This window comes from Protopterus annectens, chromosome 10.part0 (assembly GCF_019279795.1).
Source record: "Protopterus annectens isolate FY-2018-M chromosome 10.part0, PAN1.0, whole genome shotgun sequence".
In the NCBI taxonomy this organism is placed as follows: domain Eukaryota; kingdom Metazoa; phylum Chordata; order Ceratodontiformes; family Protopteridae; genus Protopterus; species Protopterus annectens.
Window position 1 is genome coordinate 304,853,639 of NC_056744.1, and position 12,040 is coordinate 304,865,678.

General features: G+C 43.3%; 1 protein-coding gene across 1 annotated transcript in view; it reads left to right on the top strand.

The window, feature by feature from the left end:
- The window catches only part of SUCO (SUN domain containing ossification factor), a 1,178,094-nt gene that overhangs the window by 154,920 nt on the left and 1,011,134 nt on the right, over positions 1-12,040 (top strand). The window contains exon 4 of the mRNA XM_044086746.1: positions 10,587-10,654. Coding sequence (XP_043942681.1) covers positions 10,587-10,654 — 68 coding nt within the window. The remainder of the gene's footprint in view (positions 1-10,586; positions 10,655-12,040) is intronic.

Here is a 12,040-nt window from a genome sequence, read left to right on the forward strand (position 1 = left end):
GGAGAGTTATTGATTTTATCGATAGCTATTGTATTGATAGTTATTGATAGTTAATAGAGAAAGGAGAGCTTAGAAAATGCTCGTGGGAGCATAGCTGAAGGAGTTAAGGTTATCGATAGCTATTGCTATTGTATTGATAGTCATTGATAGCTAATGGAGAAGGGAGAGCTTAGAAAATGTACGTGGGAGCATAGCTGAAGGAGAGCTAATGAGGTTATTGATAGCTATTGTTATTGTATTGATAGTTATTGATAGCTAATGGAGAAGGGAGAGCTTAGAAAATGCTCGTGGGAGCATAGCTGAAGGTGAGTTATTGAGGGTATCGATAGCTATTGTTATTGTATTGATAGTTATTGATAGCTAATGGAGAAGGGAGAGCTTAGAAAATGCTCGTGGGAGCATAGCTGAAGGAGAGTTATTGAGGTTATCGATAGCTATTGTTATTGTATTGATAGTTATTGATAGCTAATGGAGAAGGGAGAGCTTAGAAAATGCTCGTGGGAGCATAGCTGAAGGAGAGTTATTGATTTTATCGATAGCTATTGTATTGATAGTTATTGATTGTTAATAGAGAAAGGAGAGCTTAGAAAGTGCTCGTGGGAGCATAGCTGAAGGAGTTATTAAGGTTATCGATAGCTATTGCTATTGTATTGATAGTTATTGATAGCTAATGGAGAAGGGAGAGCTTAGGAAATGCTCGTGGGAGCATAGCTGAAGGAGAGTTATTGAGGGTATCGATAGCTATTGTTATTGTATTGATAGTTATTGATAGCTAATGGAGAAGGGAGAGCTTAGAAAATGCTCGTGGGAGCATAGCTGAAGGAGAGTTATTGAGGGTATCGATAGCTATTGTTATTGTATTGATAGTTATTGATAGCTAATGGAGAAGGGAGAGCTTAGGAAATGCTCGTGGGAGCATAGCTGAAGGAGAGTTATTGAGGGTATCGATAGCTATTGTTATTGTATTGATAGTTATTGATAGCTAATCGAGAAGGGAGAGCTTAGAAAATGCTCGTGGGAGCATAGCTGAAGGAGAGTTATTGAGGTCTTAGGAACCTGAGGGGGGAAACCCCCCAGGAGCACAGCTGAAGGAGAGTTGTTGAGGGATTAGGAACCAGAGTCGAAAAAAACCCCAGGGGAATGCACTAAGGAAGATTAGGTTGGATGGTGGCAATTGCATTTCCATTTTGTGGCCAGGTGTTTGGTAAGCTGAGTTTTGAAGTTTTCTAAGTTTGGGATGGTTCTTTGAGAGGGAGGAAGGGAATTCCATTTTTTGCCTAGAGAGACAGCGAGGAGAAGTTGGCCTGCTGTACTTTTGGGTTTGGGGATAACAATTCGGTTTTGATGTTCTGATCTGAGAGTTCTATTGGGGGTGTAATGGGGGAGGATATTAGTTTGCGCTGGACACTTAGTTGGGTGATGTACAAGTCTGTGTGCAGTGGTGAGTTGGAGGAAGTCTAAGTAGTTTGGGACTAAACCCCAAAGAAAATCGGAACAACTGCTGGTAGCATTTGCTGCAGGGGCAGAGGGGAAGGCTATTTCAAAACAAACCATTTCTAAATGGATAAGCCATTGCATTCATTTCTGCTATAAGCACCATGGAAAACCTATCCCCCAGGGGATCAGATCTCTCTCCACCAGGGCTGCATCTGCTTCTATAGCCTTTCTCAGAGGTGTTCCTACCAGGGATATCCTAGAAGCTGCTACCTGGAGTAGTGTACATATTTTCACCAAGCATTATCATTTGTCAATTTTCTCTAAATCCAGAGCTGGCTTTGCCACTGCTATCTTGCAGGGCCTTATAGCTGGCCCTAATGCTATATAAACTTATCCTCCCAACCATAGCTTTGGGAATCTACCCGAATGTAATGACTTCAACAGTGAAGCATGAAGAACATAGTACAGTTGTGTAGGTCCCGATCAAGCTTTGCTAGGATCATTCTCCAGGGACTCCTGGACTTTTCTCCTTTGACTTCACAAATGTAGTTAGCTATGGTAATCTACTGATGTAGCTAAGGCTACTGCAGCAGTGATGAATATGATGAATGTAGTATGGTTGTGTAAGTTGAACCTACCATATCAGTAGATGCTAAGATGATCACTGTTGCAGTAGCCCGCCCCTTCCTCCCTCCCCAAGTTCTTTTTTTTTTTTTTTTTTTTTATGCCAGGGTTTAGACATATAATTTTTGTTTTTCGGAGCATTATCCATTCGGGGCTCCACCTCCCTGTCTGTCTGCTGGCTAGAAAGGTCTGAGGGGCTTTGCTCCCAAACTTTGTTTTAGTCAGCTTAGCTCTTGCTGCTTTACAGTTTGGGCATGTGGAAGGTGCCCTGAACTTTGGGATCTGGTCAGCTGTGGTATCCTTGGCAGGACATAACCCATATAGCCAAGAGTACTGCAGCAGTGATCAAAAGAACATCATCTGTTGTGGTAAGTTCAACTTCCACAACTGGACATGCATAGGCAGCTCAGGTATGTTGAGATGACAGTCCTGTAGAACAGCCAATCAGCTAATCATTATGTTGGAACTAGGAATGGGTGGCCTGTGCCAAACAGTATTTCCAGTTGGATGTCCTCTGTTGTTGCTTTTAGTTATACTCACCACAATAAACCAGTTCCAGACAGTGTTAAGGAACACTCTGAAGGCCTTATCCTTTTTGATGGCATATTGAAAAGAGGTGGTACTTTCACGCTTTCTAGAGACAGCTACATGGTCCTCTATATATACCTGTACAATGCATATGTCCTTGTATTGTCATGTTGCAGTATTCCAGAACCTTGGGTTATCCTCGGCTTACTACCCGAACGCCGAACATCTGGCCAGTATACAAAAGCTTCTAGTCATTGCGGGACATCTGATGTTGGCTGAGGGAGCTTGGGCTATAAAAGTGACATCTGCAAGTGCCTTTCCTCAAAACTTCTCTGCCGCTAGTCGAACGTCCGCTATTCCTGCCGTCCCTACCGTCGGATCTACTCTTTTAAAGATGAGTACCCTGTTGGGGCCATTTTTTTTCTTTTGCGTCACTGCATGCCTATTTAGGTTCATGTCATCCAGGAAAAGAAAGTGCAGGTGTGGATGTCAGATTCCTCATAAGGATTGCCATGAGCTCTACCTTTTCTGTTTAGGGCCTACTCACAACCATAAAATCTGCACGATCTGTCAGACCATCACTAAGACTCTCTGCAGCCATCTCCATGCCCTCAGCACTCACTTGGAAAACCAGCATCTCAAACTCTTAGCGCTAGCTATGGAAGGGACCATCCATTCAGTCACTTAAAAAGAAGGCCAAAGTTTCTAGGCCTGATGCTGCTGCTGCACCTCCTCATCAGATGTCCCTTCTGTGGCTGAAGCTAGCCTGGAGTAACATTTGGAATCTCAAACTCTTAGCGCTAGCTATGGAAGGACCATCCATTCAGTCACTTTAAAAGAAGGCCAAAGTTTCTAGGCCTGATGCTGCTGCTGCTGCACCTCCTCATCAGATGTCCCTTCTGTGGCTGAAGCTAGCCTGGAGTAACATTTGGAATCTGCCAAAATTGGTATAGTGGGTGCTATTCAGGAGGCCACAGAACCTAGAGCAGAAGGTACATCCTTGGAGGTTTTACAGACATCGGCCGCTGACTATGGGAACCTCTGCTTGTTCCGGCTGCTCAGACAGGATTTTCCACGGTTCCAAAGCTTACCTAGGCCCTCCCTTAGATCTTATGCCCTCTAGCCCTTCCCTGAAAAGGAAAGTCCAAGCATGTTTCACCTCCTGCAGAAAGCGAGCCAGACTGGCAAGCCTTCTCAGTTTAATATGTTTATGGTCCTAAGGCCTGCTGCGCCTGCCTCTCCACCAGTTGCCCCTCCACTTATAAGTCCAAGACTGCAGGTTGAAGACATCCCTCAACCTGAAGATTAAGGATTCCTCTGACTCCTTTTCAGAGGACTTACTTTCCTGTGTGTTTCAGATGCCATCTCCCCTTGGTTATGCTTCCCCAGAGGAGGACTCTGCTGAGACAGACTCTCCAGGTGAGGATATCAACCTTTGGTGAGACCATCTCTAAAGTGAGAGAGTTCTTTAAGTGGGATTCCTCCGAGATGTCAGAGGTCCAAATAAGATGCTGTGAACGCCTGCAAATGGACACACCTGCTCCTTCTGCTATTCCACCTGTCTTGCCTGCTTTCTTGGATGCTTTCAATGTAGCTTCTGTGAACCCTTATTCACAACCCCCCTGCCCCTCGAAGGCAGAACAGGTTCTTTAAGGTCCCCGAGGGGGCCAAATTTCTGATTGGATGCCCAGTTGCAGACCCTGGCAGTGTCTGTCTCTGCTAAGCTTTCCAAACTGCTTCCTTCCCCATGTGTCCTTCCCACAGACAAGGACAGCAAGGCCATGGAGCATATTGGCAAAATAGCATATACTTCTGCTACTTTGGCCTTCAGGGCAGTGAATTACTATACACACATGTCAAAGTATGCCCTAGCCCTTTTGGCCCAGGCCACCAAGCTGTTATTGGACATCTGTGATTCTCCTCCTAAGGCACACATTTCTAGCTTCCTTTCCCTGTCTTCATTTAGATGCAGTTTTGATGCTGCAGAAGCTTCTGCCAAATCTGCTGCATCTGCTTCAGTCCTGAGAAGATGTTTTTGGCTAAGATTACAGCCTTTGCCTGACATTAGGGCCAGACTTATGGACGCACCCCTGTGTAACTCTCCCCTTTTTGGCACAAAAGTGGCCAACTTATTCAAAGCGCTTTGACAAAAGAGGAAGGAGCTGCAGGATTTAAAGCACTTGTTTGTATCTCCTGTACCCAAAGTTCATAGGAACTGCTCCTCCAATACCTAGTTCCCTACTTTCCAGGGGCAGAAAGAGCACCAGTAAGCAACAGACTCCTTCCAGAACTGCTCAGACCCCTGCCCAGAAACCTCAGTTTCAGGACACCTGCCTCTGCTGCCCAATTCTCCCCTCTCACTGTCTTCCAGTTTGGAAAAGCATTACCTCAGACAGGTGGGTCTTGTCTAGCCAGTTGTAGACAGTCTGCTTGTTCAAAGGACAATACAGCCTGTCCCCCTGGCAGGAAAAGGGAAGGGGATTTTACTCAAGACTGTTAGTCTTAAGGAAGGATGGACCATGGAGACCGATCCTGGATCTCTCCCACCTTGGTCTTTTCCTACAAGTACCCACCTTTCTTATGCTTACCCCACCAGACCCTCTCTCCCTTTGTAATGCCTCAGGGATTCCTAGCCACTTTGGAGATGAAGTATGGCTTGCCTATATAGCCCCATCAGGACAGACTACAGGAGATGTTTACATTTTTCTGTGGGTTCCTCACACTTTCAGTTCTCTGCCTCTCCGTTTGGACACTCTGCCACACCAAGGGTATTCAAGCGATTGCCTACTGCAGGACCCAAGGGATTCAAATCTTCCTATACCTGGATGATGACCTGATTCAGTCAGAATGTTCCAGGTCCCTACAATGCCAGTTGCAGTTATCAGTCATTCAAGCACTGGGATTCAACCTCAGTTACCCCAAGTCCAATCTAAAGCCCTCACAAGACCAAGTTTCCTCAGGTGCAGAATAAAGATGGACGTCATGAGGGCATTCCTTCTACCTCAAAGGGTGGAAAACCTAAAGGAGTACCTGCTCTCTGTCCTCCACACCACTACCGTGACAGCCAGGCAATACCTTAGACTACTGGGCCGTATGGCATCCACTGTCCCAATGCTGCCATTGGCAAGATTCATCATGAGAAAATTGCAGTGGTACCCAAGGTCTATCTGGACACAACACCCTCCTCCTAGAGTACAACATCCCTTTCCTTCCATGTCCCAGGAAAGAAATCCTTTGGTGGTTGCACCAAGTGACACTCAACCCAGGGCTTCCCTTACAAGCTGTCCCCCCAGTTAAGGAGATGTACACAGATGCCTCAGATCTGGGTTGGGGAGCTGCCAATGGCAACCTCAGGGTACAGAGTACTTGGTCAGACTCCTTCAAGTGGGAGCATATCAATGTCAGGGAAATGAGAGCAATCTTATTTGCTCTGAAAGCTTTCAAACATACTCCAAAGCAGTGTACCCTAAAACTGTTCACACACAACACTACAGTTCTGTGGTATGTGAACAAGCAGGGGGGGGGACAAAATATTACTTGCTGTGCAGACTTGCACTCCTAGTATGGGGGCTGGAGACCTAGCAGGGATTCTTTCTGCAGGCAGTATGCATCCCTTCAGCCCAGAACACTCAGGCAGACACATTGAGTAGGCCCGTGTCACAATCCCATGAATGGATGCTTCACAGGGATGTGTTCCTGGACATAGTCCACAAGTGGGGTACACCACAGACAGATCGGTTTGCCTCCACTCTGAGCTTCCATTATCTTGCACCAGGCTACCCATTCCCCTGGTGAGGGCAGTGGAGGCTTTTTCAGTCTCATGGAAGGGGATGTTTCTCTATGCATTCCCCCCCCCTTCTCACTTGTTCAAAAAGTCCTACTGAAAATCCAGCAGGACAAACCAAAAATCTTGTTGGTGACTCCCTTTTGGCCAAGACAGCGTTGGTTCGTCCTCCTTCTGCATTTAGCCAGGGGCAATCCTCACACGTTACCTTAGTGTGGACCTTCTCATACAGGACAAGGGATCCCTAATCCATCCCAACCTAGAGTCTCTGAACCTTACTGTGTGGGTGATAGAATTTTGATCCCTCAGAGACATCTTTACACAGACGACATGCTTACAGTTCTGTAGGAGGGCAGGAAACCTAATACCAGGAGATCTTCTCTAAGTGGAAAGATTCTCCATGTGGTGTCTACAAAGACAGCTAGACCCTTTTCAAGGTGAAATTCCTTTGGTACTGTTGTATCTATTTGAAGTCTTGCATACAGGTTTGGCATATTCCTCTGTTAAGGCCCACCTTGCTGCAATTTCAGCTTGTCTGCCTCTTGATCCCCCTTTAGCATCTATTCTACCTGCAAAGTTATTCTTAAAGGGAGTACTGCATCTCAGGCCCCCCAACAGGAAACTGGTTCCACCCCCATGGGACCTGAGTTATGTTATTAGAGAAGCTCATGGTTGCCCCCTTTGAACCAGCATCTATAGCTTCTCTGAAGCACTCTACTTGGAAAACTGTACTTCTGGTAGCCCTGACATGGGCCTGGCAATGCCACCTTTTCTCACCTTCCACAAGGATAAGGGTGACCCTTAAGACCAAGTCCCTCCTTCATGCCCAAAGTGGTCAATGAGCTATCCTTAAACTAAGGTTTTCACCTGCCCACCTTCTTCCCACATCCCCAGAACGACAGTGAGAGTCTTCCATTCCATTGATGTTCAGACTGCTTAGATTTTATCTTGACAAAACCATGTTAATTAAAAATCAGACCGGTTGTCTCCTTTCATCCCAGGGCTCTGGGAAAAGCAGTGACAAAACAGGCTCTCTCTGCCTGGATTTCCAGGGCCATTACCTTCTGCTACATGTACCATGGGAAAAAATCTAAAATCCAAAATAAAGGCTCACTCTACTAGGGCTATGGCGGCTTCTGGAGCCTTCTTCAATGGACTGGACACTGCTTCCATTCTAGAGGCAGCTACATGGATTTCTGTCCGTATTTTTACCAAATTTTATAGATTGGATCACATTTCTAGAGCTACAGTGGGATTTCCCAGGGCAATCCTTCATGGATTTCTAGAAAAACCGTTCCAGGCCCTTCCCCCCTCTTCTTCCCTTTGAGCTTTGACACTCACCCAAGGGTTTGGAATACTGCAACATGAGAATAGAAGGACATAGAATAGTTGTGTAAAATCTTACTATAACCGTAGATGTCCTTCTCTTCCATGTTGCAGTATTCCTTCCCTCCTTCCTTTCCCCCCTTCTTTCAAAAAACTGTCCCTCCTTGGATGACAGAGGACTTCTACAGCTGTCCTGAGTCTGGGATCTGACTGGGACATTCAGTTCTGAGGAAAGGTACGTATAGTAGCTCCATCCTACCACCATCCTAGTAGTGTGTAGGGTTATTTCTTGTTTGTTTACTTCAGTGCGAGTACGCTATATTTTAACGTTAAAGGGACAATACCAGAACCTAAAATTTTGACCAAAAGAAACTTGTCCTGATACCTTCCAGTTGTCACCACCCACTTTGCACGTCGTCATCATCCCTACTCCTGGTTTCAGTTTACTTTATGCAGAAATGTTTAACTCTGTCTACTACACACTGACATAAGTCTGTTATGTCCTTATACATAGTCCTGAAAACAAGATGTGAATTTTAGTAATAGATGTAAATGAAATCCTCACTTGTACTGTACTGTATTTGGAGCTTTTTTCCTGATTTATATGTCTACTGATGTTTATTTATGTATACGTTTTGTTATAATTTTTGTTATAAATTGTGTTTATATATGAATTTTGAGATTGTATGGGTGTCACATGATTTTGGCTGCAGTCATGTGATTTTTTTGGCTCCTATTTAAAGCATATTGCTTTTATTCATGTTTGTATTGGAAAGCTTTGCCTTTTTATAAAGTGTTTTTCTCTATAGTTCTTATATTCCAGCATTTTGTTGTGTGAACATAATTGAGTATTCGGTTCCTGTCAAAGCTTTCAGTCCCCAATCACTAGGAAACAATAAGGTTATTAAATTTGTGTGTGTTTGTGGTGGGCTGGTTAGGAAAGATGCTGTATTTCCTATTTATGAACTTGTGAAAAAGCTTGTCTTAATTGTACAGCTCTATTTCGTTTATTCTGACTAGCGTAACTGTGAAGAATGTAGTCAAAAAGAGTACAGTTTAGTCAATTCATACTAAATCTTGGCAGTCTTCACATTATTCCCCTTACCCCTCAGTAAAGCAATCTTAGAATTAGAATGTATGACTGTCATAGGTTGTTATACTGTACAGCCTCCATTGTGACAGGAAGTTTCTTAACATATTCCCCTTACCCCTCAGTAAAGCAATCTTAGAATTAGTATGTGTGACTGTCATAGGTTGTTGTACTGTACAGCCTCCATTGTGACAGGAAGTTTCTTCACATATTCCCCTTACCCCTCAGTAAAGCAATCTTAGAATTAGTATGTATGACTGTCATATGTTATTGTACTGTACAGCCTCCATTGTGACAGGAAGTTTCTTGACATATTCCCCTTACACCTTAGTAAAGCAATCTTAGAATTAGTATGTATGACTGTCATAGGTTGTTGTACTGTACAGCCTCCATTGTGACAGGAAGTTTCTTGACATATTCCCCTTACACCTTAGTAAAGCAATCTTAGAATTAGTATGTATGACTGTCCTAGGTTGTTGTACTGTACAGCCTCCATTGTGACAGGAAGTTTCTTGACATATTCCCCTTACACCTTAGTAAAGCAATCTTAGAATTAGTATGTATGACTGTCCTAGGTTGTTGTACTGTACAGCCTCCATTGTGACAGGAAGTTTCTTGACATATTCCCCTTACACCTTAGTAAAGCAATCTTAGAATTAGTATGTGTGACTGTCATAGGTTGTTGTACTGTACAGCCTCCATTGTGACAGGAAGTTTCTTGACATATTCCCCTTACACCTTAGTAAAGCAGTCTTAGAATTAGTATGTGTGACTGTCATAGGTTGTTGTACTGTACAGCCTCCATTGTGACAGGAAGTTTCTTGATGTTAACAGAAAACTCTTAAATGTTTTAGCTTTGCACTGCTCATATGCTTTCCTGCAAGGTAGTAGCAAGTGAGGTAATAACATTTCTGAAAGGCTGCTTTTCTCGGAGGATAGAAAGCACAGGTGAAACTAATGAAATGACTAAGAGGAGTTGTTAGTACAACTGCAGTTTTAGATGGAATTTGACTAAGACCATTGAAACTTTGTGTAAGCACTCCTCTCCCAACCCCCGCAGCCAAAGCTGGGACATGCTGAGAAAGCCAGACTGAAAACGTAAGCAAAGACCAGAATCGAAACAAAAAAGACTTTGGGATTGCCCCTTTAAGGCAAGAAAGTCCTGAAGATTTTCTGCTTGGACTACTGATTTTCTATCCTCAAGGCTGACCAATCAGTGAATTTGTAGGTGAGAGCTAGAGCGTTTGGTAGCTGGTTAGTTTAGGTCAAGGCACAACCCATATAGTTTAATGGCTACGCATCAGTGTGGTACTAAAACCTCAGCTGTTCTGGGTAAGTGCAATTTACATAAATGTACTTCAACCATACAAGAGCAAAAATAATTTTCATTCCTCTTCCAGCAGATAATTTGTGTTAAGGAGCTTTTCACAGTACTTGTCTGTTTTCTAACTTTGCTGAACCTTGTTTTCTATACTAGGTGGATCTGTCTTCTCTAAACAAAATTGTCATGATATCTCACGTCATCTCTTGAAAAAGTAGTTTGCTTTTCCTTGCTGTACGAGTTTTTATTTATGTAAGCTTAGGAATAGTGAAAGAAAGGGCACCGTGAACAGTTAGTGTTGTCTGATGTTTATTTGAGACAGGTAGCTATGGACATGTCTTGTACTCCAGCCTGCAGATCTTTTAATGAGGTGGATGCACACAATTAGGCGTATTGTTTAAGGCAATTTATTTCTGCTGTTTGCATCATACCAGGCCATGATTAAGCTTGTTATATTTGTTTACTTTTTTTTATAGAGCACATCAGCCATTCTGATTGAAAATATGGACCTGTATATGCTGAATCCATGCAGTGCCAAAATCTGGTAACCTTTTCTTACTTGCATTTGTTTCTGCTTTTAAGTTGTTTACAAGATAGAATGTTTTGATTCAGGGAAAAGGAGGGGAAAAAAACACTTGGCAGAATTTGTTTGAAGTCCAACTTTGGTTACTATTGACCTCTTTTCTGTTGAAAGCAGTTAAGTGGTGTTTGGTTTAAACACCAACTTTTTGTCATTTTGTTATTAATATCGTGGTGATTTTTATCTGCTAATCGTGTCTCTCAGTACTTTCTGCTCCCATTTACAAGTATTAGAAGATGGCTATAATTAGAAAATATGTAATGACTTAAATCAGTTATGCATATTTATTCTCAAATATCACCAGTCCTGATGCAGAATTACGCAGTTCCAATTCTGCAGGTGCAAGTTGAAGGTCCATAAATAAAGTTCCGTCCCCTAACTCCAGACGTACAGGATCTGAACAGTTTACAGTATCGAATAGTAATATTGTACTGACTGTTCTTCTTGAGGAGTCTAGAGACTTGGTATTCTGTTCACCAATGACAGTTCATCTTTTTTCAAACGTTCTGCCTACACTTGAGGGTAGGTGCATAACTGATGACGTGCTAATGACATTGTATGTAAGCTGTTTACCTTAGTATAGTTTCCCCCTTGCCTTTATTTTTATTACTGTTTGTACAGTTCACAGCTTGGTAATTGGTTTCACTAGTAATTTCTTGTGCTAACATGTACTTTGTCCTTTACGACTAAAGTAATATGCCCTCCTGACTACTGGAAAACCTATGGAAGGTGTTGTATTGTGTGATTAGCTAGAAGGTTCCTGTGTCTTTGCCTTGTGTCTATTGAGCTGTTATCTTGGTGCTTTTAAAGATCTGTATGGGGCTCTTTCTTCTAGAAGCATATGGCTTGTACAGTTTCTGAGATTATAGAGGACAGGGCTTGCCCTCCAGTAGCAGGAATTTTGTCTTGCCTTGCTCCCCTGTTTCAGGATGTAGCTTGAGGTCTGGAAAGGGGTGGCCTTGGCTCCCATTCTGGGGGTACTTCCCATTATGTTTTGTGCCCTCATTTGGCCACAGTATGTTCTCACAGCCTGATTGCTGCTGAATGGCAGTCCCTTGAATCATTCAGTCTCGCAGTGTGGATATTTTGGACAAAACTTCATCTCTTTAGCCTTTATTGAGAAGTTACTGCCTTGGGCTGCAAAGTTTAGGAACTGTTTCAGTTCTTCAGGTAGCAGAGGTAGTTTTGTGAGAGTTCACTTAAAGGGACTTTGATAGGATGTCTGCACCAGACTTGGGCGGGGTATCTACCAGCATGTACCACCTTTACTGTGTACTTTTCACATGTGTCAGAAGACTAAAAGTATTTACTGCACACACAAACTTAGTGTGAGTACCTTTGTGATCCCTC